Source organism: Marmota monax, unplaced genomic scaffold (assembly GCF_021218885.2).
Source record: "Marmota monax isolate L192 unplaced genomic scaffold, Marmota_monax_Labrador192_F-V1.1 WCK01_AAM20220418_F8-fsc00141, whole genome shotgun sequence".
In the NCBI taxonomy this organism is placed as follows: domain Eukaryota; kingdom Metazoa; phylum Chordata; class Mammalia; order Rodentia; family Sciuridae; genus Marmota; species Marmota monax.
Window position 1 is genome coordinate 1,992,958 of NW_026692981.1, and position 26,785 is coordinate 2,019,742.

The 26,785-nt window shown below is 42.2% G+C and overlaps 2 protein-coding genes across 3 annotated transcripts; one reads left to right on the forward strand and one right to left on the reverse strand.

Annotated features, from left to right (window-relative positions):
• The first annotated feature begins 3,396 nt into the window (after nt 1-3,396).
• Armh2 (armadillo like helical domain containing 2) lies at nt 3,397-5,709 on the forward strand. Its single transcript, XM_046452359.2, has 2 exons — nt 3,397-4,211; nt 4,896-5,709. The coding sequence occupies exons 1-2, from the start codon at nt 3,944-3,946 to the stop codon at nt 5,321-5,323; spliced, it is 696 nt and encodes a 231-aa protein (XP_046308315.1). The 5' UTR covers nt 3,397-3,943; the 3' UTR covers nt 5,324-5,709.
• A 5,966-nt stretch (nt 5,710-11,675) lies between these two features.
• Nucleotides 11,676-22,507, reverse strand: Gmnn (geminin DNA replication inhibitor). Of its 2 annotated transcripts, none has more exons than XM_046452519.1 (7): nt 22,351-22,507; nt 21,014-21,089; nt 17,903-17,980; nt 16,742-16,889; nt 13,598-13,680; nt 13,109-13,219; nt 11,676-12,095 (listed from the first exon to the last, which is right to left on the reverse strand). In XM_046452519.1, the coding sequence occupies exons 2-7, from the start codon at nt 21,065-21,067 to the stop codon at nt 11,937-11,939; spliced, it is 633 nt and encodes a 210-aa protein (XP_046308475.1). In that variant the 5' UTR covers nt 21,068-21,089; nt 22,351-22,507; the 3' UTR covers nt 11,676-11,936. The 2 variants fall into 2 exon arrangements, with proteins under 2 accessions (XP_046308475.1, XP_046308476.1); XM_046452520.2 differs by lacking the exon at nt 22,351-22,507 and adding an exon at nt 21,462-21,570.
• Nucleotides 22,508-26,785: the final 4,278 nt, after the last annotated feature.

Consider the following 26,785-nt stretch of genomic DNA (forward strand, 5'->3'; position numbering starts at 1 on the left):
AGTATGAATAAAACTTAATCAGTGGGTCAATCCACATCAGTTACCACCCGCTTAATCCACATGAATGGTAACCGTAGGCAGGTAGTATTTGGCTGGAGGAGAGAGGTCACTGGGGGTGTGCCTTTGGAATATACATTTTGTCCCTGGTGAGGGGAGCTCTCTCTGCTTCCTGGCCACCATGTCCTGAGCTGCTTTCTTCTGCCACGTCCTTCTGCCATGATGGTCTGCCTCACCTTGGGCCCAGGGCTATGGAGTCAGTGGCCTGAACCTAACTGTGAGCCAAAATAAAGTTTTCCTCCTCTAAGTTGTTCTTGTTGGGTGCTGCCCCCGACCAGCAGCTAAACTAAGGGTCGCTTGAGTGGATTTCCTAAGGTATCAAATAAAACACAGACACACACTTTACCTTTAATTCAAGCCCCAGGACGACTCCTGTGCCCTCGGCCTCAAGCTCCCCAAATGGGAGAGCAAGGAATGTCACGAGAGGCTGTTGAGAGAGAGAGTGGTATTTTATTCAGGGGACTCTCATTCTTTAGAAATTTCCAACCAGTAAAGATCAAGAGGGGTGGGGTAGGAAGGAACGCCCATGCATGAAGACACATTTGGCGACATCTGTGCAACTTTCAAGATGGGGGCCACCAGCTATCGCCACTCTGAAGTGAGTGGCCAGATCATGGGAAGTGACCGACAGAGCCTCACCAATCAGGAAAGGAAAATACTGGTCACATGACGTGGCAGCCTCCCACAGTTGGGTCTTTGGGTCCAAACAATGCAAAACTGACTAAAACACTGGCCACATCGGAAAGGCAAAGTGAAACCAAGTGTCTCGGCACTGTCTTCAGGGTGTTGACGGGAGCTTTAGGTTTAACAGATGAAGAATTGGGGCCGAGGGTGAGAAGCATGCCTCATTGAACAGTCTTGGCCAAATTGGCCTTGGTTGATGATCCTCTCAGTGCTGGTTGTGTGAGGAGAGGTGGCTCCAGAGTTCTTTATCACTTGAAGGGGACAACATCCACTTGGCAGTCAAGATGTTCATCTATCAGGCCTGCGACCCTGGACGTGGGGGTGGCTGGAGACCTCAGGATCCCAGGGGAATAAGATGGTTCTGGTGAGCTCAGGGCTATGACCTTGCATTATTAGTGTCTAGATGAATGTGCCTTAAAGGCCCAACATGGCTACGTGCAGAGCCGAGCAGGGCCCCGACACGAGGTTTAAGGTCATAAAGGATTCAGGGACAAGATGAAGGCAGAGATGCTGAGCTTAGTCCTGCTTTCAGCTCCCCGGGGGGCACTTGTGGGTCTAAGTAGGCCCTGCTTCTAGCAAGGGCAGCCTTTCTGAGTCCCCACTGAGGCTCCTGGTCTGAAGGCCCAGCCTCCAGCTTGTGCTATTGGGAGGTGGTGGGGCCTTCAGGAGGTGGCCCAGTGGAAGGAAGTGGGCCACTGGGGCCCCTTCCCCTCTCCTTTGCTCCCCCTGCCATTCGTTGAGCAGCCCTGCTCCACCAGGCCCTTGCCAGCTAGCGGGACGCGCTGCCTTGCCACAGCCCGATCAAGGGAGCCAGCTGACAGGGACCGAAAACCCCGGAGACCATGTCTTCTCCTCAGTAGTTGTTCATCTCAGTTTTTGTCACAGAAAACAAAAAGGCAAAGGTGATTAGCTGGGTGTGGTCAGAGCACACCTGTAGTACCAGCGGCTCAGGAGCCTGCGGAAGGAGGATCTCAAGTTCAAGGCCAGCCTCAGCAACTCAGGGGGACTCTTGGACGTAGCTCAGTGGGTGCCACAAATTCATTTCCCACTACCATGAATAAAGTAAAGGCAGGGGAAGATGGTCAAAGACCGCAACCACACAGGGTTGCCACCGAGGAACGACTGGAGGAGTAATGGGGTGAGTCGTGCTGATTGTTTTAATTGGAGAGAATCTTCCCAACAGAAGCAACAGTAAGTGCTCAGATCTTGAAAAGGGGCCATATTGGTGTTCTGAATTTCCTAGTGACCAGGTTTTTAAAACATCAAAGAATAGGGGAAGGATATTTTATTTAATCTAATGTATCTGAAATATTTCAAAATGTAACCAACATAAAAACTACTAATGAGATATTTTTCATCCTTTTTATACTAATTATTTTAAATCCAGTGTGCATTTTACACTTGCAGCACTTCTCCACTCAGACTAGTCACGTTCAGATGCTCAATGGTCAGGTGTAGCTGTGGCGACCGTCCTGGACGACACAAGTCCACGTGCCCCCAGGTGTCCCACAGTATCCTCTATGGTGCGCATACTGCACACTCTCCCGCAGAGTTACATGGACACTACCCCAGGGGTCACACGTTTGGTCAGTGGTCACGCTCCTCAGGTTCTTTCAACGTTCTCTGAGCCGTTTTAAAAACTTTCACATATTAATACATTTGAAGTAAACAGGAAGATCCATTTTGTAGAGAGAATGTCTCAAATTTGGGATGCTTTGAAGTAGAGCCCAAGAATTTGACCATAAGTTGAAAATGACTGTGAGACCGATGGGAGCCAAGAATGAGTCCACCAGGTTGGACTGAGCCACAGGAGGGATGGAGTGCCGTCCTCCAGGGGGAGGCTCTGAGAAACCAGGAGAGCTAAGAAAACCGGGAACTCTGTTTCGGACATGATGAGTTTGCAAAGTTTTTAACATCCAAATGGAAATATCAAGTCGGTGACTGAACATGAATCTGAAGCTCAGATGAAAATTTCTATTCAAAACAAAATTGGAGACAGGGTGGGTTGTGTGCTTCTGCAGTCCCAACTACTCAGGAGGCTGAGGCAGGAGGATTGCTTGAGTCCAGGAGTTGAGGCCAGCCTGGGCAACAACAGCAAGACCCCATCTCATAAAAAAAATAAACAAACAGCAATAACGAAAACACTTAGACTCGGGAGTCTTCAGCATACACTGGTATATCTCACGTAAGAAATGTAGGTAGAAAAAGAAGAAGAAGAATCCAAGGACTGAGCCTTAGACCACTCCAATATTTAGAGGTCATAAAAAAAAAAGCCGGGGGAACCAGCAAAGGAAAACAGAAAGTGGCCAGTAAAAGAAAACAACAAGACAGCGTGTCTCAGAAGCTGGGTGAAAAGGGTTTACAGTATAACCAGACGCTGATGCTGAGGACAGAGAACTGGGTTCAGCAGAGGAAAGGTCTTCGTCAGAGCCTTGTTGGGCAACATCAGGGGAGTCCTAGCTAAATCCTGTTTGCAGACCATCCAAGAGACAATGGAAAACTTGAGATGGTGTGAGGTGGGCAATTCTTTGAAGAATGTGCTGTAAAGAGGAGCCAAGCAGTCACTGCGGAGGCTGTGTATGAAGTCAAGAGCTTTATTTTTGTAATGAGAAAAAAAAAAAAAAAAGGACAGCCTGTTTTCTGATGATTCAAAGGACCAGTTCAAATGGAAAAATCACTCAGAATCTCTGTGGGGAGGCAGAGGTTGGTAGAAACCTGCACAACAGGACTGGGAGGAGTCAGATGTTTGGCACGGGTGCAGTCGGGCAGGGAATGTGCCGGGAGTTCCAGGAGTGCTCTTTTAAATAGGATGAGTCTACGATGCAGAGAAGACCCTGTTAGTGACAAAGAGCAGAGTAGGTGCAATGCTGTGAGTCAACAATGGGAGAGAGCAGACCTGTGGAATAGCCAGACGACAGCAGGGAGTTCCAGGTGGGCTCTGCACTCCTGAAGGTGCAAGGGCAGGGGGTCTAGCCTGCGTTAGGGGACCAAAGTCAAGCCAGGTTTGGGGCCTCAGAGACGGGAAGTAGACCTGGTCTCTTTACCCTGGGTGGGCCCTCAAGGCCCACCGAGGAACTCCTGTGTGCTGCCTTCTCGGGCTGCACGTTCCATTCTAAGGCGTTGCCCGGTGACGGCTGGAGTTCTTGACCATTAGCTCCCCTCAGGGTGGTGGGGCACTGGGCACTGCTGGCCGTTCTGCAGGATGACCAAGAAACAGTTTTTCTGCACACGAATTTGGGTTCGGATGCACCATTATTTTGTGAGGCTGTGTCAGCGCCTCCGAAAATTCTGGAAGGTCACTATCAAGGGCTATTTTGCTGAGGAGGAGGAAGAAGTGCACATGTCTTCAGCTGAGAGTATTTTTCACAAAGAAAAAATCCTGGCACTTGGCAACATCTTGAAGAATCAGCTTCTACCCTTTGAAACGAGAGCCCAGGCTGCCCAGAAAATTGGGCTGCTGGCTTTCACAGGTATGATTTGAAATAGCTGCTAAAGAGGCGTCTTACAGTCTTCTTGTTTGTGAGAACACTGTCATTTGGTGACTTCTTCAGCTCGAGTCTTAAAACTCCAGTAACAGCCAGGCCTCGTGGTGCACACCTGTAAGCCCAGCAGCGGCTCAGGAGGCTGAGGCAGGAGGTTCAAAGCCAGTCTGCAGCTTAGCGAGATGCTGAGCAATTAGCAAGACCCTGTCTTTAAATTAAAAAAAAAATAAAAAATAAAAAATGGCTGAGAATGTGCTGAGTGGTTAAGTGCCCTGGGTTCCATCCCTGGCACCAAAAAAGAGAAAAAAAAGAAAAGAAAATTAAAACAAATTTTAAAAAGTAACATTTCCTTTGATAGAATTATTAGGGGTTTTTTTTGTTTTTTTTTTTGTTTTGCTTTGTTTTTTTGTCTTTGAACCACTATAGTTAGAACTAATTATTTTCTCCTTAGTGATCTCTAACAGTGGATCCAGTGGGGCATGGTGGCACACACACCTGTAATCCCAGCAACTCAAAAAAAAAAAAACCCAAAACTCATGAGAACCCTTCTCCTCCCAGTCAGCTCCCGGCTTTGTTGCTTTGTGGTGGTTTCTCTTTGCTCCAATGAGAAACTAAGACTCCAGAATGTTAGTAGCTAAAACCCTCATGGAAATGCAAATGCTTGTTTTACAGGTGGACCCGCAGCTGGGAGATTTGCAGCTGAGTACATGAAAGAAATAGCTAACTTGTTGCAAAATGAGGAGGTGTCACCAAAGGTGAAGGTTCTGCTGCTCCAGAGCGTGGCATGTTGGTGCTACTTAAACCCTGTCAGCCAGAGAAAAGCCAGACGCCTGAAATTTATTCCCATTCTCACTCAGTTTTTGGAACACCATCTTCAGTCTACTGTCAAAAGTGAAATCAATAGTGACCTCCTTGTTAAATTTTGGACGTGTTATGCTCTGTCTGTCATGACGTGCAATAACTCCGCATTCATGAAGGAGCTTAAAGACTACAGTAGTCTAAGATGTAATCTGCAACTGTTGGCTACAGAGAATTGGTCTGGATGGCCTGAGAATTTTGCAGAAGTGCTGTATTTCCTAATAGGTTTTCACAGGAATTGATTTCTCTAAACTCAGTTACATGACGCAGCTATCTGTGCCATCGTACTACCCTGGAAACCTTAATAAAAGTGGATACATTATTCTTCAGCATTGTCTTTTGTAGTTACCCAGTTCTACATAAATTTTTATACTATTAGCTAAACATATTGATGAAACTTCAGAAAAGGAAATACTGATTAAAATGACCTTGTAGATCGGGCTCTTTGAGCTTGTGCATGAGTGTACCCTCTCTCATTAGGAAATAAAGATGTTAAAACGTGAAGTTGGATATGATGGGGAGTATACAGTTAGAAAATTGTAAAGCTGGATACAATCTTTGTCATCTATTAAGCAAAGGCCTGTGATAGCCAATGTCCACCATTAAATCATGAAACTTTACCTTCTTATACAACAATTTGAAGCTGATTAAGAGCATAAATTCATAACTGATTTCTCTCTGAGGGGGAAAAAATGATGCTGGGTTGTCATAATACTAGGTGTTCTGTGGTAATAAATTTATTGGAAGTAAAAAAATACCCCTTAAAAATTAAATGAGAAACATTGGTTATGTATGTGATAGGAACAGTGGTTTACTGGAGGTCTTAGATCACATGAAGGGCTGGGGGAGTGGTTTCACAGTCAGCCCATGGCACAAGGCCCTGGGTTCCATTTCCAGCCCCACAAATGAAAGATGACATCAAGAAAAGCACCCACACTACCAAATCCTCAGCCGTCATGCCCTGTAGTGGGCACTGTGGCCTGCCAGGTCCTTTCAGGCTGTTGCAATACAGGGTTTTCAGATGCAGTGTTTTGGGCTGGGGTGGTTTTCTGGCTACCAGAGTTGATCTTGCTGCACAGAAGGCCTCTGGAAGTGTGGAGAACTGAGCAGCCTTCAACTCCTTTGGCAGGCCTCTGGGTTCCGTCAAGAGTGGTATCAGACACCCACAGGCAAACCAAACTTAGGGCGACTCCAGGCTTCTTAGAAAAATGTTCAGTCACCCTAGTCTATATAAAAAACACCAGCCTCATCAAATGTTATTACAAAATAATATTATGGCTGGAAATATAGCTCAGTGGTAGAATATGTACTTAGAATTTGGAAGGTCCTGGATTAATCTAGCACAACAACAACAACAACAAAAAAAAAAATATATATATATATACACACACACACATATACATGCATATATACACATTTAATGTGCCTACTTGTTTTCCACAATACCTGCCTGTAGCTTAACTTGCAGCTCTCATGGGTTGAAGTAAGTACTGCCAGCCTGAGCTGTGCTGTAGTGTTGGGCGTCCATCTTTGATGGGTTATAAAAAACCTCACTTGAACTTACAGGAGGAAGGTTGGGAGGGAGGTGAAGCTCATCATTTGGAGGATGTCCCAGGAAACTTTCTCAAATCTTAGAGTGAAGAAAAGCTGTCCTCTGCTATGCAGCAAGTGTTTTTGCCCTTTATGGATTTTGTGAATTGTGTACAGCATGTTTCTCAAGCTTGAATTCAGTTCACAGAAGTAGACTAAGGGCTGAAAAACAAAAGTTCGACTCAGAGACTGGATCACTGTCAAGAGTCACTTTTAACGCTTTTGAAATGTTTACTTTCTCCAAGTAATACACAGCTTAAAAAGTCAAATGCAAGGCCTCTAGAGTAAGATAGTCCCCTCCTCATGCACACTTCCAAAGGTAACCATTTGAATTCTTTCAGTTGTTTCTTCTCTATTTACCTCCATAGTTCTAAATAATCCACACACACTGCTAATGCTTTGCTTCTCAATTTTAGGCATTCTTTTTACTTCACAGGACAGAGGAGACATAACACTCCCCTTGCCTACCTCCACGTTTCCCCTTCCTCTCAGTATAATCCACACAATGGTGATTACTTCACTGTTTCCTGGCTGTCACATGGTGTAGTGTGACTCCATTTCATTCCTTGCACAATCGTGTTCCCTGGAGTTGCTTCCCACTTTCAGTTTCTGGACACCTGTCACGGAGTCGCTCCCACTTGCCTGTTGAATCCCTCTCCATACTCCTGTACAACACACGGGGAATTATCAGTCCTTTTCTTTTCCTTTTTGCAGTACTGGGGGTTGAACCCAGGAGCACACTTCACCTCTAAGCCACATCCCCAGTCTATTTTTTTTTTTGCTCTGAGACAGTTGCTGAGGCTGCCCTGGAACTTGCAGACTTCCTGTCTCAGCCTCCCAAGTCACTGGAGTGACAGGTATGGCCTGTTGTGTTGGGAGACCAACCTCGCATGTGATTAAGTTAACTCCCCTGCTGGGCGATGTGGCCACCTATGCTGCTAGTCTGTCCCATTCTTCTAGGGTTCGAGTGACTGTGTCTTGCTACAGCCCCATGGGTGGAGCTATGCTCACCTGTTCCTATGTAATCTAACCCCTTGCCCTGTTAGGATAGAATCTTCCATGGAAGTGCCTTGTGTGTGTCCCCTCCTCTTACTGTGCCCTTGGGTGTGGCCTACCCAGGTGTCAGTCAACCTGCTGACAGTGGACATCATGAAGATAGACTCAGCCCCTGAAACCTGACCCCTTACCTCATTTGAATAGCTTCTCCTCTACAAAAGGGGTCAGCACACGCTTTCCCTCTCTCTCCCAGCAGACCCTTAAGGTCAGAGGAGCCATCACAGCGACCCCAATGAAAAAGGTATTTGTGTCTCTTGTGTGGTTATTTTGACAGTTAGCCCAGTTGACCTGAGCCTTTTAGTCACGAGAACAGAAACTGGTTTCTTTTTTTTTCTTTTTTTTTCAAAGAGAGATGAGAGAGAGAGAGAGAGAGAGAGAGAGAGGGAATTTTAATATTTATTTTTTAGTTTTCGGCAGACACAACATCTTTCTTTGTATGTGGTACTGAGGATCGAACCCGGGCCGCACGCATGCCAGGCGAGCGCGCTACCGCTTGAGCCACATCCCCAGCCCCTGCTGGTTTCTTTTTGAAGTCAGCCCCCCATTACAGAGTCCAGCATCCTCTACCGCAGATTTAGTTGGCCACACAGCTACAAATATTACTTCCAGGAACCCCACCACTCCTCCAATGTTGGATCCTGTTTCCTGTACACTCTCTTGTCTTTCCATGGCTCATTCTCATGTTAGAATTTGCAGATTTTCCAGTACTTCCCTAAGGTTGAATGGGAGGTAAAAGTTTTGGGAATTTATAAGCCCAATCTTCACTTGATGGATAATTTCACTTTAATCTGTGTCTGAATCAAGAGGAGCAGAAGAAAATAGCAATGCAGCCCTCACACTCCGCGGGAAGAAGGGGAATAATGAGGTGAAGATACCGAGTTTATGCTTCCCCAAGTCACCAATCAGGTGAGTCTCTCCATGCTACTGAAACCAGGAGTGTCACAGCTACAGAGCTCCCTACCTCTGAAAGAAAACATTAGATATGGAACAGCATATGTGCCTTCAATAAAAAATGCAAAAACTAGTGAGAAGAAAAGCTGCTGCCTGTCTTTCCAAACATTGTCAGTCTACAAGGGTACATATAACCCCTTTTCAGTCCTTTTTAACACGCAGTAGCATTCCACACAGATATTCAATTTGTCCTGCTGCTTCTGAGTATCCCACTATACAACTGGGGTATATAACCACCCCAATAGTGATGGAAATTGAGGTTTTTCCTAGTCTTTGGTAGTTCCAAATTGTAACGAATAACCTGAAAAGTCATTCACCTTAGTGTATCTGCAGAATACATTGCTAGAAATGAAATTGCCTACCAATTCTTATGTTTTCTTTTATTCTGTTCCCTGCAGTGTTACTTTTTTTTATTTTCATGTGTTGGCTCCAGGTTTTCAATATGGGATTGTCTTTTATGGTTTCTAGTCATTTTAATGGGTGTAAGTTGAAAACCAACAGCTGTGCCCCACTGACACATTTAACCAGAGACTGCTGAAGGTCTGTATTCTGACAAAGCTCCGAGAAGCTCTGGCCAACATCTTATGTAGAGTGACTCTGAGGCTGTCTAGCCATAATATTTTATTCAGATTCCTTTTTTGGTCTCTGGTACTCCTTTAAGATGAATAATTCAGAGTTGGGCCCTGAAGCATTTTTATACTAAGCCTTGAATTTAAAAACCATTGGCCAAAACCTTTGCAAATTCTCTGCTTTCCTTTCAAAATTCATGTCTCCCCAGCATTCGGCTTTTCCCAGAAGGAATTTTACTTGGGAGGTGACCTCAGGAACTAGCACTAAGAGAGGGAGAGGCCGATAGAAAATGTTATCAATAAAGTTACCGGGCTGGAATGTAGCTCAGTGGCAAAGCGTCTGCCTTGCATTTGCAAAGCCTTGGGTTCGAAAAAAGACAAAAAAAAAAAGACACTGTTAGAGTCTGTAAACAAGTCAAAAATAACACCTGGCATTTTGCCAGGGGAATGTTAGAGTTCATAAACAAGTCTGGATGGTGCCTGGCAAAATGCCAGAGGGAGTGGTTTGAGAAGTAACAAAAGCAAGCCATTAAGTTTAGGGATTCCTGATTGGTTGACTGATGTATCTAGTTTATGCTAATTAGATAAGCTCTGTGGAATGTATAAATACTGCTCCTGTCCTGCAATAAATGGCTCCTACTCCTGCTGTATCAAGTACACAAGTTATTCGTCACCCCCCGGTTATTTTGCTGCAGCCAGCCGGACTGCGGCAAGACACCCCCCCCCCCCAAAAAAAAAATAGAAAGTTACCACTACAGGGAAGTGCAATGCTTGATCCCGCTGGGGAACCATTCTGGTCCATGTGCCACGCACACCTCAGTCATCCCACACGGAGGACACTGCAGCACAGGTATTTAAACACACCCATTTGTTGTTGGTTGATCTATTAGGAAAACCCAAAACTCAACTGAGATATCTTCAAAGGAGTTTTCTAGACAAAGCTGAAAGGGCCTTAAGGCAGTAGACATTGCTTTGGGGCTCACTAGGTTCCATTTTTCCTGTTAACATTTCCAATTTCATCTTGTCCATGGTGCAGAATCTTAAGAAAACTGTCAATCAACCCAAGAGCGGTATCCTAAGCCAGGATATGCCAATCTTAGCATTTTTACCCTTACCCTAACTAGAGTATCTTAATTTATTTTAAAAAAAAGTAATTTTCCTCTACTCTAGTGCTCTCTGGGCTAGTGGCCCACACCTAACACACAGTAACCCTAACCCAGCAACCACTGGCCTCATGTAGCTGCTAAAACATAAAATGAAAACTTCCACTTATTCACTGACCACATTTCAAGCGTCAGTAGCTACTGGCTACCAAAGTGGACAGCATAGATACTCCTACTATTCCAGAAAGTTCTACTTGGATGAAATTCTGTTAATAATAGCTTCCATTTTCTAAGCCCTTAGTTCAAGCACTATAATAGAGATCTTACTCCTCACAATAACACTGAGGTATGCTTTATCTCAATACTGGAAATAAGTCCTATAAAGAAACTTACCAAGAACAATTATTTGAAGTTTGACATTGCTCTTTATTGTCAATTTATACAAGACTACTTTCAGCTCCAATGCTGTGTATTTAGTACTGGTTCTTTATTTTTTCTTCATTCAAAAAAATGGTATACGTGGAAAATTCATCATTAATATCAACCCATGCCTCTTCATATTTATAGACTTCACACTATACTAGTATGTGAAACTCTCGTCACTCCACTGGACTTTCAACTGATCCCCCTGCACACACTTTGATTCCAAGAGCAATGTGATCACACCAGCCAAGTCGAGCCTTTACTCAGCTAGTCAGATCCACCTGGCAAACAAATACTATTTGTTTTTTTCAAAAACATTATTTTTTTTCCCTACAAATATCTTGTGCTACATTCCAAAACTCTAAAAATATCTGAGGTACTGAGGTTGTGGCTCAGTGGTAGATTACTTGCCCAGCAGAGGTGGGGCACTGGGTTCCATCCTCTGAACCACATAAAGATAAATAGATAAAGGTATTGTGTCCATTTACAGCTAACTGAGGGAAAAAAAAGAATTTCTGAGTCTGGATGTGGAGATCAATAGTGCTTACAGTGAACCTGAGGTACAATCAGGGTTGGGAGTTAAGACCTCGGTTATCTGTTTAAACAGGGATAAATTGGTTTTCTCCCAAGATGGCAGAAGAATAGAAAGCAAACAAAAAGCCAGGCATGGTGGTACACTCTTATAATCCCAGCAAAATGGGAGGCTGAGGCAGAAGGACAGCAAGTTTGAGGCCAGCCTCAGCAACTTTGTGAAACTCTGTCTCAAAGAATATAAAGGGCTGGGATGTAGCTCAGTGTAGAGCATGTGCCTGGCATGTGCAAAGCCCTGGCTTAGATCCCCAGTACCACAAGCATAAAAGAGACATTTTGTATAGACACATCATCTTCGGACACATACAAAGTTCAATAGGAAACCAAAGTTTATTTATCATATATACACAGGTCATATCTGACAACTGAGAAAATGATGTGCTAATTACATAAAATATCATAGATTAAAAATACACAGTATTTGTATTTAATACAATAATAGTGTCCCAGGATTCAAACATGGAAGTTTGATTCTAGCTTTTGAATTATGTAGTAACTCTGCTACAAAGAACTATAGTGAGGTAAACTTTGGCAGCATATTTCTCAACAATCAAATGTTACTGAATATCATCTCATGGTTCTGCATCTGTAGAGGAAGGTGCAGCTCCTTCAGTACATGCGCCAGGAGTTTCTGAGTCTTCTACTTCAGAAATCTCACCAGTTTCCTCTTCTGAATCAAATTCCTGACTGTCCGGTGATTCAAAGTTATCCAGAGGTTCATTACTCAGTCTCTAAGGAATAAACCAGTAATTTGTTGTAAAAACTTTAGAATTCAAGTCATTATCAGTATGCTGACACAGCTGACTCTCAATGTTATATAAGATTGCTTTCATCTTGTCCTTCAATAAATTCACTTATAGGCAGTGTAATATCAGTCTCCACCAAGCTAGTTCATGTTTCTGCAAAATCACAATGTTTAATAATTTGCCAATTTTTTAAATTCTTTTCTATATTTTTCTTTCTCCACTTTTTTTTTTTTTTACTGGTGCAATGCAGTTGTACGTATGGTGGGATATTTATTGCTCCATATTTGTACATGCACACAATATAATACCACAACTTGGCCAGTATCCCTCCCAGCACCTCCCCCTCCCTCTCTGACCCTTTTCCTCTGCTCTACTGATCTCTATTTGCTTTTCACGCGGTCACCCCACCTTTCTTTTCCTTCTTCCTCCCTAGCTTCCATGTGACAGAAAATATTCACCCAACCTTTGACTTTCTGATTTTGTCTTCTTTTGCTTAACATAATGGTTCCATCCATTTTCCTGAAGATGACATAATTTCATTTTTCTTTACAGCTGAATAAGACTCCATTGTGTATGCAGACCCACATTTTCTTTATCCATTCATCTACTGAAGGGCATCTGGGCTGATTTCATAATTTGACTATTGTGAATTGTGCTGCTATAAACACTGAAGTGGCTGTGTTGCTATAGTGTGCCACTCTTAGTTCTCTGGGATAAATACTAACGAGTGGGACAGCTAGGTCTTGTGATTCCATGCCTAGTCTTTTGAAGAACCTCGATACTGATTTCCACAGGGGTCGTACTAATTTACAAAACCACCAACAGTGTCAAAGTGGACTGAACTGTTTTGAAAGCACAATTTAAACTGGTACTCAGGAGCCAGCATGGAACAATACTTTAAGGCAGTTAAGAGAGACAAAGACGTCCTGAGCCCACTATTGCTTTAACTCTTCAGGAAAACAGACGATTCTCCATTAGGTGAACTTTAAATTACCTACCTCTATTAACTCTGCCATATACTGTACATGCTCTGCTACTTCTGCCAATGCTTTATTCTCCTTTTTCAGTTGGGCAATTTCATTGTCCTTTTGTTCGATTTCTTTATGAAGCTATATAACAAATAAAAGTTCAGTATTTCAGAAATTTACTGTGTAACAAATTATATACCTCCAAGTAAAACTGACACATGAAGCATAAAGTTGGTTCAAGAGATTCATTTTGTGTGAAAATTTAAATAAAGTTCAATATTTCATAGATTTACTGTGAAACCAATTATATGCCTCGAAGTAAAACTGACAGACACGTGTAGCATAAAGTTGGTTCTCAAGAGGATTCATTTTGTGTGACAATTCTGGTACCAGAGCTGCCTCTCTAGTCAAACTTTCTCAGGCCAACGTTAAAGCTAGTTTATGTTGGTCCCGATAAATGTGCTACACAGCAAAAGGTAAACAATCCTGGAAAATTAAAAAATCATACTTAGCACATACTTTCTCGTTTTCCTTAAGTGCTTCATAGAGAGCTTTTCTCCGTTTTTCTGCCACTTCTTTCCAATATTGAGAGGATGGGTTTTCTGAAACAAATGTTTTATATACAACTTTAAAAACCATTACTTAAAAACTTACAAAATAAAATCAATCTAACAATTTAAGTTTTATTTTCCCCAACATTTCAAGGATTCATTTCAGTCATTCAGAGGAATTACAACAGAAACCAATGAACACACATATATCACCTAGGTTATTCTACATGTCTACGACATTTGTGTTTGGGAATTTTTATTTGGTTTTGTGGTTGTTACTGGCACCAGGGATTGAACCTGCAGCCTCCCCGTGCTAAGCACATGCCCCACAACTGACCTATACACCTCCAGCCCTGACATCCACATTTTTGAAAAGTCCACATCAGTTATTTTGCACACTTTTTAAAATTTCAAATTTGTTTCCATGATCTCATTCACGTTAAACATTTTCTTGGCAGGAATACTGTGTTAGTATGCTGTACCTCCAGAACCATCAGGAAGCACATACCAATCTGTTACAAAATGGGAGATGTTAAATTATTTTTTTTAAATGTGGTACCATATACACAATAAATTTTTAATTTTTTTTTATTATTATTATTTGTGGTGCTGGGGATTGAACCCAGGGCCTTACACATGCTAGACAAACACTACCAACTGAGCTATACCCCCAGCCCCGAGATGTTAAATTTGATTGTGTGTGGGCTGGGGCTGTAGCTCAGTGGCAGAGCACTTGCCTCGTGTTATCAGGCACTGGGTTCCATCCTTAGCACCACATAAAAATAAACAAATAAAATAAAGGCATTCTGTTCATCTACAACTACAAAAAAATTTTTTTGAAAATTTGATTGTGTGAGGTGCCATCTCCCAGATTTCTCCCTTGTAAAGATGCCTTTTCCCCTTAGTAATTAATAAGTAATCTGTACAGGAATGTTTTTGAGTCTGTGTTAATAATACTCTATTCTCCAAATACTTTGCATCCAATTTCAAAGTCCACTGATATTTCTTGCTCATGTCTATTATTTCCACAGTGGACAAAAAGTGATTTATATAATTCCTTCTACATGCCATTATTCTGTAAAAAAAAAAAAAAAGAAAAAAGAAAAACTTCCTTACCACAATTTAAAAGAAAATCTACCGGTATAGAATCATGTCCTTTTTTATTCAATGCTTTATAATCCATTCTTGTCATTATCCATTTTGATGCTCAAATTTTTACAACTTAGTCCACTAAAGTTGATTCCTGTGTTCTTTTAACATGCCCATCAGCTTTTGAGTACTTTCCTATTTTCTGACACAAGATATTCCAGAATCACTCTGTAATAGCCTTCCTACTGTCCTGGAATCAGCTATTTCTCCTAGAAGCTTTAATGGAGAATAATGTCCACAACCAGCAACTGGATGCCCAGTATGCACCAAGCTACTGGGGGTCATTTGTTTCTAAGCTCTTTCAGTGGCAGAGCCACTAATGGTCCAACTCCAAGTCAACAGTTCTTCCTCTTCTTCTCCATTCCACACTTGTCCTTCCATTCACCACATTATGATCCTGCCTCCTAACCTCACTCATTTCCTCCATCCTAAAACACATACAAAATTTTTCCAAAATGACTATGCCAATACCACTGCCAACAACAAATGTAATAAAGTTCAGGGTTTCTTTGCAGTTCTTGCAATTCTTATAATACATCCCAGAGAGAATCTGTGGAAATTTTCTTCATCTATGGCTATGTTAGCAACACGATATATAGGTGAATTGTTTTGGTGCTTTCATATTTTCTTACCAATCCTTAATTTTAACTGAATCAGAAATATCACAAATATTGTCTTGTTTATTCTATGGTACTATTAACGAGCTTCTTTATTTCCATTCAGTTGACCTTTCCTACCTTTACCTAGTCAAATCTTATCTGCTACATTTTTCCTTACTGTCTTCCACCAACCCAGAATGAGCCCCTGGTCACTGTGACCTTGAGCAAGCCAATTTACTCCTCTTGGCCTCAACTTCTCATCAAGGTGAAATCCAATCACCTGTGATTAGAAGTAAAGACCTCAGTCGGGCACTGCACCACACCACTGTAACCCCAACAACTCGGGAAGCTGAGGCAGGAGGATCAAAAGTTTAAAGACAGCATCAGCAATTTAGAGACACTAATTCAAAGTAAAAAATAAAAAAGAACTGGGGACGTACCTCAGCAGTGAAATACCTCTGGGGTTCAACCCCAGTGTCATAGGGGAAAAAAGCAAAAAACAAAAACCTCCCACAATGCGAACCAAACATCACAGAGCATGGTGCATTCCTGTGACCCTACCCCTACAGAGGCTGAGGCTGGAAAATCACTTGAGCTCAGGAGTCCGAGACCAGCCTAGGCAACATAGTGAGACCCCATGCCAAAAAAAGGAAAAAAAGACATCACTAACTTCCTCCTCTGATTTGACCACCATTCTATTAAAAACCAGTGCTTATTACAAAACATTTCTCATTCACTTTCTTCCTTTTCTTCAACCACACTCCTAATGACAGTTACTTAATATTCTTGTGGAATATTCAAATTTCTTTCAGTCAAATTCATCCTGTAAATATTTTTCTTCAAAAACACCCATTTCCAAATCTCACAAAGCCTGTGGCATTCTACTGGAAGACATCCCATATTATTTACTGCCTCCTTCCTTAATATCTCTTCCACATTTGGATCTTGCCAAATACATCTGTCCAATACTATTTACAATCATAAGAAATCTTAAATTGTCAAAGACAAACAAGTAAGGCCAGGCGCTTGCCACATTCCTGTAATCCCAGAGGCTCAGGAGGCTGAGACAGGAGGATTCAGAGTTCAAAGCCAGCCTCAGCAAAAGTGAGGCGCTAAGCAACTCAGTGAAACTTTTGTCTCTAAATAAAATACAAAATAGTGCTGGGGATGTGGCTCAGTGGTCAAGTGCCCCTGAGTTCAATCCCCGGTACCCCGCATACCCCCAAGAAAGACAAACAAGTAAAATATCTAATAGTATCCCTATTAAAAAGCGATCGGCAGAATCCATAACAGGATTAACAAATATTATTTACCTTATGTTATAAATTTAAGAGAAAGCCGTGTTTTTTCTTTGTTTTACATACCTTTAATCATAAGATCAAATGCTTCTTGGGTGACTCCTCCCAGACTTTTATTTTCACTTGGTTCTGGGTCAATAACACCTCCAGAGCTGGAAGTCTTGGATGTTAACTGGTCATTCCAATGTTTCCTTTTAGATAAGCCTTTAGGCAACTATAATAGAAACATTTATTTATTTTGATTCAATGGACAGGAAAGGTAAGTGGTTTTGTCACTTACCGAATATTTTAAAAAGGGAATTCATACAAGGGCTGCAGGTATAGCTCAGTTGGAGAGTGCTTGCCTTGCATGCACAAGGCCCTGGGTTCAATTCCCTCCCCCCCAAAAAAAGGGTGGAGGGGGCACTCATACTATATCTTTGACATCTGTGAATCTTTTTAAAAATTATACAATTCAAAACTTTACCAAAACGTGTAGCATCACTTTAGGAATTTTATTTGCAGTAGCTATTTTGTTATTCTTTTTAGATATACATGACAGCAGAGTGTATTTTGACATATTATACATACTTGGGGTACAACTCATTCTAATTAGGATCCCATTTGTGGTTGTGCAGCAGCTATTTTGGACTCAACTTGGTCTAAGACTTAGATAAAAGTACTATTATTATGCTAAAATGCTGACTTTAAATTCAGTACCATGAAAAGGCAGTATTCTCTATCTGCAAAAAGCCTAAACACTTATCCATGATTTCATCATTTATTCACAAAGAATGAAAGAACATGACATCTTATTCCCAAGTTATTAAACATTACTCCTATAATTCTTAACTTATTACTTCATTCTAATTCTAGTACAGGTATTCATAGCAATTTTGAACTTCTCAAGTTGAACAATTAGAAACCACTCTGGGGAATATGTAATTGTTATATTTCCAAATTTCAAAAATGTATGTGTTTCAGACAAAGAAATCTTGGGGGGCTGGGGATGTGGCTCAAGCGGTAGCGCGCTCGCCTGGCTTGCGTGCGGCCCGGGTTCGATCCTCAGCACCACATACAAACAAAGATGTTGTGTCCGCCGATAACTAAAAAATAAATATTAAAAAACTTCTCTCTCTCTCTCTCCCCCCACTCTCTCGCTCTCTCTTTAAAAAAAAAAAAAAGAAATCTTGGGAAAGTTTTTAAAGCAGAGGTAGTGTCACCTTTATCCAGACCCCTACTACATACCTCATTTTCTCTTCCAACAAGAGATCCAGCTGCAGAAGGCTGAATCATCTTCAGAGTTCTTCTTGGAACAGGACTATTCTAAAAGTTGAGATAATTGATTATCTAGTTACTGAGTTGCTACATGGTTATTCAGTTATTAAGTTTCTATATAGTCAGTCTTACTATAATGTGAAAAAAAAATCACTGAGCATACTAATATTTGGCTTGCTATATAATTAATATGTTATAAGACATTGGTTTAATCAAATGGAAAGTTTATTTCTCAAGATTAAAACAAAGTTTGAAGAAATTCTCAAGAATGGATATCATCCAAATCAAGTACAAACAAGTAACTTCTTATTTTAACATATAATTCTATTATAATCATTTTGCAACTAATTATGTCTATTTAAACAAACATAACAAAATTTCTAAGCTCTGATTAGAAATTCAAACTATAGATGAAAAAATTCCAGTATAATAGGAATATCTATATTCTTTTTAAAAAGTCTTCTAAAAAGAAACTAGAAACTTATAGGTCCTCTACTTCATAAAACTAAACAGCATAACATTTATGGTATGAACACACAAAAGAGATAAGCTGGAGGAAAAGGTTCATTATTCACACTTCTCTAATGAAAAGATTCATCTCAGACCTCCTTTAACTCGTGACTATACCAAAATATTTACCTGTTCACAAAAGGAAGGTAATTTTAAAGAATATATTAAACATGCAGCCCAGAAATATATTAAACATATTTGCAACCATCACCCCTAACCCTAACCCATTCCTTGGAAGACAGCTAAAATGTGAGTGCTTATGGCTGCTAAAATATCCTAAAATGCCATGTTATTGTTTTGGAAAAAATATGGCCTTCCTTATAATATGCAAATACCTTTCTGTATATTTCCTTATCTGAAAGTTCTTTCTACTTTTGCAAAAAATCATTAGTTATATTGCCTCCATGGGATAGCAAACAATGGTGAATACTCAAACAAGTTTAGAAAGAACATGACACCACACCAGCGTGAGAAAGTTACAGACTCCACACTGTACTTCACAAGACCAAGTCCACCTTTCCCACGGTAAAGGTTCTACTGTTGATTATTATCTCACTATTTAACTGAAGGACAAATACCAGCTACTGTGAAAACAAATATTACACCAACATTTCAGTTATAATTTAGATTATAGATTAGTAAACAGTCTCCACGAAAATAAAAGAAAATACAGTTTTGGAATCTTAATAATAGATATTAATTTATTTAAATTATTCATGTTAAAAAGGGTAAAGGAAGTCATTCTATTCCCCCCCCACACACACACGCGCGTGCACACACACACCATTTCTAAGATTTAACTTTGATATATACAAGCTTTATAAAATCTGGTCTAAGAAAGGTAATATGCTACATTAGTATTTTCTGGGTACAGAGCATATACTAGAATAAAAGTTGAAAAAGTCAGAAAGTTTCATTCATATGTTTGAGTTTCAACCTTTTTAGAAAGCAACTTGATGTTCTGTGAACTCTCTCCCCATAAAGTGTACACAAAAGCACACTCAGATTTTTGCATACAACTGGCAAGGAATCCAAGAACCCTGAATCTGAATATTTGAAAACCTTCATAAGAAAAAATTTAAATAAACACACCCAAAGTACAGTAGGAAGATATCTCACCCTAAATGGAAGCCAATACAATTAAATTCATGGCTTATCAATGTCAAATACTATTCAAGAAAAATAACATAAGGCTCCTGAGAAAACCACAATAAATGAAAACAATTTATCAAAAGACACTTGTTTTCACTTATCAATGTAAGTTTACTGACTCTAATTTAAATCTGCAAACTGATACTTTTTCCTGAAAATATAAAGTTTCCCAGAATCCTCATATAGTTTCAGCTGTGTGGCAGTCCCTAAATTATAAATTCATTTAGAATCACAAAATAGACCCAGTCAAAATTATAAACTCAAAAATTAAACAAACTTGGGCTGGGGTTGTGGCTCAGTGGTAGAGTGCTCGCCTAGCATGCATGAGGCACTGGATTCGATCCTCAGCAGCACATAAAATAAAATATTGTGCCCACCTAAAACTAAAAATAAATATTAAAAAAGTTTTAAACAAACTCTGTCCTATTGTACTAAGAATAAATACTTAAGATTTACAATGAGAGCATCATACAGAGATTCAAAAAGTCTTACAAAAACAGGTTAGATAGTAATGAATATGAGGTACTCTAGAAAAATGTGCAAAATAATGCAATATAGTCTGTGTTTGAGTCCCCTACTCAAACTAATTTTTATGATATTTACAAAAGATTTTTAATACAATAATTTCATGAAATCTAAGAAATAATCTTGTATATAGAAAATCCTAACAGATTCTAATTAAAAACTATTAGAACTACCAAACAAGGTTAGCAAGGTTATACTATAGACATAAAAAAACAAAAACAAACAAAAAAAACTTTATTACTGTATTCCTATCTGGTAGCAATGACAAAACCAAGAATGAAATTTAAGAAAACGATTCCATTCATGGCAGCATCAAAAAGAATAAAATACTTAGGCAATCCTGTCTAAAACTTCAGTAAGGTTCACAGAAATTATAGCCAAGTTAAATTTGGCCAAATTAGGTAAAAAATACCTTTTGCACCTCTAGTTCTACTTATTTGGGAGGCAGGCCAGTCATTTGAGCCCAGGGAAGTTTCTGAACCAATCTGGGCAACCTAGTGAGCCAGTACTCAAAAGTAAAAATATAGCTGGGTGTGGTAGCACAGGCCTGTGATCCCAGCACAGAGGGAGGCTGAGGCAGGAAGATCATGAGTTCAAAGTCGACTTCAGCAATTTAGTGAGGCCCTGAGCAACTCAGTGAGACCCTGTCTCTAAATAAAATACAAAAAAGGCTGGGGATGTTGCTCAGTGGTTAAGGGTCCCTGGGTTCAGTCCTTAGTACCAAAAAATAAATAAAAATTTTAAAAGGGCTGGGGAGGCAGCTTAGTGGGGCAGTACAGGCATGTGCCCAGCACATGCCAGGCCCTGTTTTCAGTCCCCAGTACTGCAAAAACAAAAAACAAACCTTTTCACCACATGCCTTCTGCAGCACACTAAAGCGATTCTGTCACATACCTTCACATTCTCTTGGACTCCCTCTGGTTTCTGCTTCATACTGGGATTCATCATACAGCTGGCAATGTGCAAGGGTCTAGTAAGTAAGAAACAGAGCATGGTTTGCACCTGAGATTGAGTACAGATTTTGTTTTTGTTGTTGCTAAAAATATTCATAATCATAAATTTTGAACTGATGGTGTCCTGGATTACATAAGGAACTCAAAGATCTGAGAAATGGACCTCAGGAAAAGCAAAGCAGATACTTGGGTATGCCCAAGTCCACCCTAAAGGACAGCATCCCAACTTTGCTGTTGCAAAGCCAGTTAAGCGGTAACAAGCTGGGCACTGACAATCACTTAGTGGTGCCAATATCAAAATGAGAACATTCACGTACGTTTATAGGCAATGTTTAACCACCCCCCAGACCTGAAGGACTAACAAGCAAGGGAGCAGGAGGCAGAGGTACCTAACTCGGAGTCCCGAGCCGTGTCTGTTCCCCTCCGACAGTCCTCCCGCTTTTCGCGGTCATCCCTTTGCTCGGGGCGGTGGTCTCCGAACTCGACTACACTTCTTCACTACCCGGGGCGCAGGAGAAAGACGGCTAACCGAGCGGTGCACTGCTACCGTCTGCCTAGCGGCCCCGGATGCTCAAATCATGCCGGGGGCCGGGGGCCGGGGGCCGAGCCCCGCGGCTAAGCGAGGGTGACTGCCACGGAACCCAAGTCACCTAGGTGCTTCTCGGCGAGACCTGGGATTCGGACAGCCGCGTCCCAGCGAGGCCCTAGGGTGCCTAGGGTGGCCAGCACCCACCCTCTGCTTCAGACTCGCCAGTGTGTAAAGTCATTAAACCCAGGACCGGGCAGGGTCCCCGGGCAGCGCGACCCCGGGTCACCGCGGCACAGGATTGCCAGGCCGTCGCCGCGGGCCCCCGTCTGCGACCCGCTCAGAGCAGGGCGACCCCGTCCCGCCCGGTGTCCGCCACCAGCTGCACCCGCCCCACCGGCCCCGGCCCCAGCCGGTCCCCCTCCAGCGTACGCACCACCGACCCCACTAGCGGGTTCCAGCCGCGCCCCGCCCCACCGCGCCTGGACGGCGCCGCCAGCCAATGGGGAGCGCAGATGCGAGCGCGCCAAAACCGGCCCAGCCAATGGCAGTGCGCTCTCCCACCCCAGGCTGCCGAGCGCGCCCCACAGCCCAAGCCTCACGTTCGCCGCCCTCCGCCGTCGGAGGTGCCTCTGGTGGCGCAGCCTCAGGTGGCGAGAGCGGCAGCGGCTGTCAGGCGCGGCGCGGCGCAACTCGCGCCCTGTGGCCCTGCCCCCCTGCCCCCCAGGCCCTGCCCCCCTGCCCACACTCACCCGAAGGAAACGCTGTTTTCGCGGCAAGCGCAGGCAGGCGTGGCGGGGGTGCTTCTCACAAGGCGCGCGGGCTGAGGCGCCGGCCTCCGCCGGCAGCAGCGAGCGGCGCGCAGGAAGGAAAGGCCAGGCTTCTCGCTCACCCGCCACGAACGACACGTGATCCTGACGCAGGGCGGGGCGGGGCCTCGGCCGGCGAATCGCCTCGCCTCCGCCCGCCCCTACTGCGCCTGCGCGGGGTCCGACCGCCTGCGCCGCGCTGGGCGGGGACGCAGGGGCTGGTTACAGGTTGCGGTCTGTTCCCTGCGACCTCCCCCCATCCTGCCCTCCAACCCTTCCTGCTGACCCTGCCCCCTGTCCTCCTTCCCAACACTGACCCCGACTTCTAGGACGCTGCAGTGCCACTCTCTCCTCCGACCCTGCCTGGACCCTCGGGGGGAAGGAGGTGGCCACTCTGCACCCCCGCCCTGTAAGAAGTGCTTCCTCCGCTGTGCACCTGCCGCGGGGCCTCCCAGCTCGCGCTGGGCTGGTTTTGGACGTGTTAAGATGTACAAGGTCTAATTGTACGGTTCTCGCTTTATTTGGGAGAAATATGTAAAATCTAAATCCAAACCATCCATCGACTGGAAAACGCAGAAGGCGAGTTTTCTGGAATAAGAATTCTGATAACCGGTGGCGAGTGTAAGTAAGCCAGACAGTCAGAATAGTGACCTGACTTATAGTCTGTGCATTCATCCATATGTAGGGATCATTGCCAAAGAATGTAGGCAATGACTACATTGGAATAGGAATTGACTGATTTGGAACCCAAATGGATCATGCATAGCCCATCCCTTTTTTTTTTTTTGGTAGCAGGGATTGAACCCAGGAGCACTTTACCACTGAGCTGTGGTCCCAACCTTTTTTTATTATTTTGAGACAGGGTCTCACTAAATTGATAAGGCTGGCCTCCAACTTGAGGTCCTCCTGCCTCAGCCTCCTGAGTTATAGGCATATGCCACTGGGACCTCCCATAGCCCTATCATTTTATAATATATATGAAAAGTTATTTTCAGATTGCCTGGACTGGAAAACATAAAGCAGAGTACATTGTGGTTTTTCCAGAACAACAACAAAATACTAAGAAAGAAAAATGTCTTCATATGAAAGTGGTGAGCAAACCAGAGACATAGAATCTAGAATTACTATAATTAAAGACTTAAAGTGGCACCAAGAGAATTGGTCCCTTCCCAGACTTAGGGGGCCTACCTATCCAAATGCTATCTGTAGTTGCTAGTCATATTGGTTTTGGACTGGTGATTTTTTTCTTTATATGTTTCAGTATTTTAATTTTAATTTTTTTAAATTGAACATACTGAAGGAGACAGTGCCTACTTGGAGAAAAACCTGTGAATTCCCTAGAGTCTGTTAAAACCATTTCAAGTTTAGGTTAGATCCCTTCTAAATGATCAACTAGTTTATGTGACAAATTAACAGACCCATACCAATGCTGTCTAGTTAGGAAGCCATTAGCTACATATGGCTGTTGAATACTTGAAATGTGTCTAGACTTCATTGTAACATGTTGTAATGTAAAATTCATGCCGGATTTCAAAAGACTTACTAAAAGTGCTCAGTAGTAAAGCTCTTGCCCAGCATGCCCAAAGCCTCCTAACTTTGATATTTTTATACATTAGGTCAAATATAAGTCATTAAATTATTTTCATTTATTTGTTTTTCTTCTTTGTAATATGATTACCAGAATTTTTTTTTTTCCTAATTAGAAATGTGTCTCACATTTTTCCCTAGGGGACACAGCTGCTCTAAACCATCACACTGAGCACCAGCCTACTGGATGCTCTCAGCCTGTGTGGTAGATGTTTTACTTCCTTTTTTTACACAGCTAAAAGATGTGTAAAAAGGGAAGTAAAACAACTAGGAAATAGCCAACTGAGACTTTCCATCTTCAGGCTTAAAGTCCACAAGTGATGCAAAAATATTCCTCTCTGAAGAGACATACTGTCCTAGCCTCAAACTTCCAAACCATATTTCAAAACTCTTGGTTTCCTGTTGATTTTGAAGAACAAATTTAAAAGGAAAGTGATTTTGTAGGGGTCTGAAAAGAAGTTCCAAGTAGTTACGTGATCAGAATGTTTCTCTAGACTTCCAAATATACTGCAGTCTTATTTCTAGTAGAAAAACCAAAGGTATTGATAGGCATAATTTTATCCAGTGATATTAACTCATATATAATCCTGAAATTTAATACAGTCTTATGCTATACAACTTTTTAAAAATTCATGCATATTTTCCCATAATCTTGAGCTGCTTCTTGTCTTGCTCAATAGCATTTATAATTAGTTTGTGAAAAGAGGGAGGAAAGAAAATCAGGGTAATATATAACCGAAAAATAAACTCAAATCGTTTAGCATAGTATAAAGCAGAATGATAAATTGAATTGTTGGTGAAGAGCAACAGAACCAATTGAGGTGACTGGAGAGTAAATGTATCTTTTAAAAATGTGTTATTTATTGTAGCTAAACTAAATTCCCAAGGTTTTCAGCCAGATTGCTGGAAATTGCTTAACTATTAACATGATAATCTCTATTGTTCTGAAAAGTGGAGAACAAATAACATTTCATTATTTTCTTATTCAAAGGCTCAGCAGGATAATTTGTAAAGCCATCCATCGTGCCCAATTTCCCAGCTCTGAGTTGTATTCAAATCATTTAACGTAGTTGTAAGTGTCCTATGATACTGCTGTGGTTGGGAAAATAAATAATAGCAGGAAAAAAGGTCTAAATTCCAACCCTATCAAAATTGGGGTTTATAGTTGTAGAGTAGCATTTTAATAGTAGTTAATATAAGTGAGTAATGTTGAAGATGATAAATCAGCTAAAATAAAAGAGTAAACAGGATTATAAAGTACCAAGGAAATGAAAAATAAAATACATGATGGGGTATAATCCTTTGTGAACATAAACCTCTAACTGAAGCCATTAGTTCCTCTTCTCATTGTATTTTTGTTATTGTTTTGTTTTTGTTTGTTTGTTTGTTTACTGCTGGGGACTAAATCCAAGGCTTTGTGCCCCACTGAATCCCAGCCCCCATTGTATTTCTATTTTACATTGGTGTTTTCATTTTCAGGTTTTGAAATAGTGACAATTAACCCTGTGAAGTTCGTTATTTACCAAAGACATATTTCAGTTCCATAGCTGTCATTTTGTGTGAAGAAAAAAAAAATGATGAAAGCCACACATCGTGATGCATGCCTGTAATCCCAGCTACTTGGGAGGCTGAGGCAGGCGGATCCCAGAATTGAGCCCAGCCTCATAGCTTAACAGGGCCCTGTCTCAAAATAAAATTTCAAAAAATGATCTGGGGATTTAGCTCAGTGATAGAATGCATACCTAACATGCCTGAAGCCCTGAGTTCAGTCCCCACTACTGCAAAAATAAAATAACAAGGTTAAGGCCAAGGAGACTTTTGAAAATCGTTCTCTATCTTGACTGCACTGGTGTTACAGACTACACAATTGCCAAAGTTCATTTACCTGTACACTTCAAACAGATTTTACCATGTGGAAGTTCTACCTCGGTAAAGCTGGAAAATAAAGGAGCTGGGGATTCCTGCAAGGCCCTGGGAGGGTCTACAGGTGGAGCTGCCCACCTCTGGAGGCCAGAGGCAGCCTCAGCCAGCAAGTAGGTATGTCCCAGAGGGGAACAGGGCAGGGCTAAGGAACAACTCAAGTGGCCTAGAGCTTGAGAAAAGTCAACAGCGTGGGCACCAGGGAGCTGAAAGCCGCCTCCTCAAAGCCACCCCGTGTTAACCCTGTGTTAGCATCTGTGTCTTCTGGGAATTGTTTCACAGACGCTGTTTCACTTGAACCAGCACAGAAACTCTGCTAAGCCAGCCGTGATCACAGTCTCTGTTTTCCTAGACAACCTGGGTGATAGCCTGGTGCCAGTTACCAGTGACTGCCTCTCAGCCCCGAATTTGCTGTCAAGGTCCAGAGGGAGGGTTTCCCAGGCGCTCTGCACATTCAGACCACAGGGACTTCACCACTGTCTCACCTGCTCAGTGATGTCCGGATCTTGTGTTGGGGAGAAAGAAACTCTTTGGCCTCTCTCAGAACCCAAGAAAGTAAAAAACAAAAACTAAGGAACGTAACATAAAGAACAGCCAGTGCTCCTGCCCCTGGAGTACGGCATCCAGGGAAGACATGACTACCAGTTAAGATCCAGACCTTGTTGGGGAAGGGGCCCAGCAGTGGCACAAAAGTACCCCTGTACTCTGAGACGGGGCTGTGGCTCAGCGGCAGAGCACTTTGCCTGGCATGTGTGAGGCACTGGGTTCGATCCTTAGTACCAGATAAAAATAAAGTGAGGGCATTCTGTCCATCTACAACTATAAATATATATAATGTGTGTGTGTGTGTGTGTGTGTGTGTGTATATATA

What these genes read in the sequence shown, in the direction of transcription:
- Armh2 (XM_046452359.2), top strand. Translation starts at nt 3,944, where the DNA reads ATGACCAAGAAACAGTTTTTCTGCACACGAATTTGGGTTCGGATGCAC. An exon ending in TGGGCTGCTGGCTTTCACAG is followed by an intron (nt 4,212 to 4,895) that starts GTATGATTTGAA and finishes CTTGTTTTACAG; the next exon opens with GTGGACCCGCAGCTGGGAGA.
- Gmnn (XM_046452519.1), bottom strand. Translation starts at nt 21,067, where the DNA reads ATGATGAATCCCAGTATGAAGCAGAAACCAGAGGGAGTCCAAGAGAAT. An exon ending in GAGTCCAAGAGAATGTGAAG is followed by an intron (nt 17,981 to 21,013) that starts GTATGTGACAGA and finishes CTCAACTTTTAG; the next exon opens with AATAGTCCTGTTCCAAGAAG. An exon ending in ATATGGCAGAGTTAATAGAG is followed by an intron (nt 12,096 to 13,108) that starts GTAGGTAATTTA and finishes TTTATTCCTTAG; the next exon opens with AGACTGAGTAATGAACCTCT.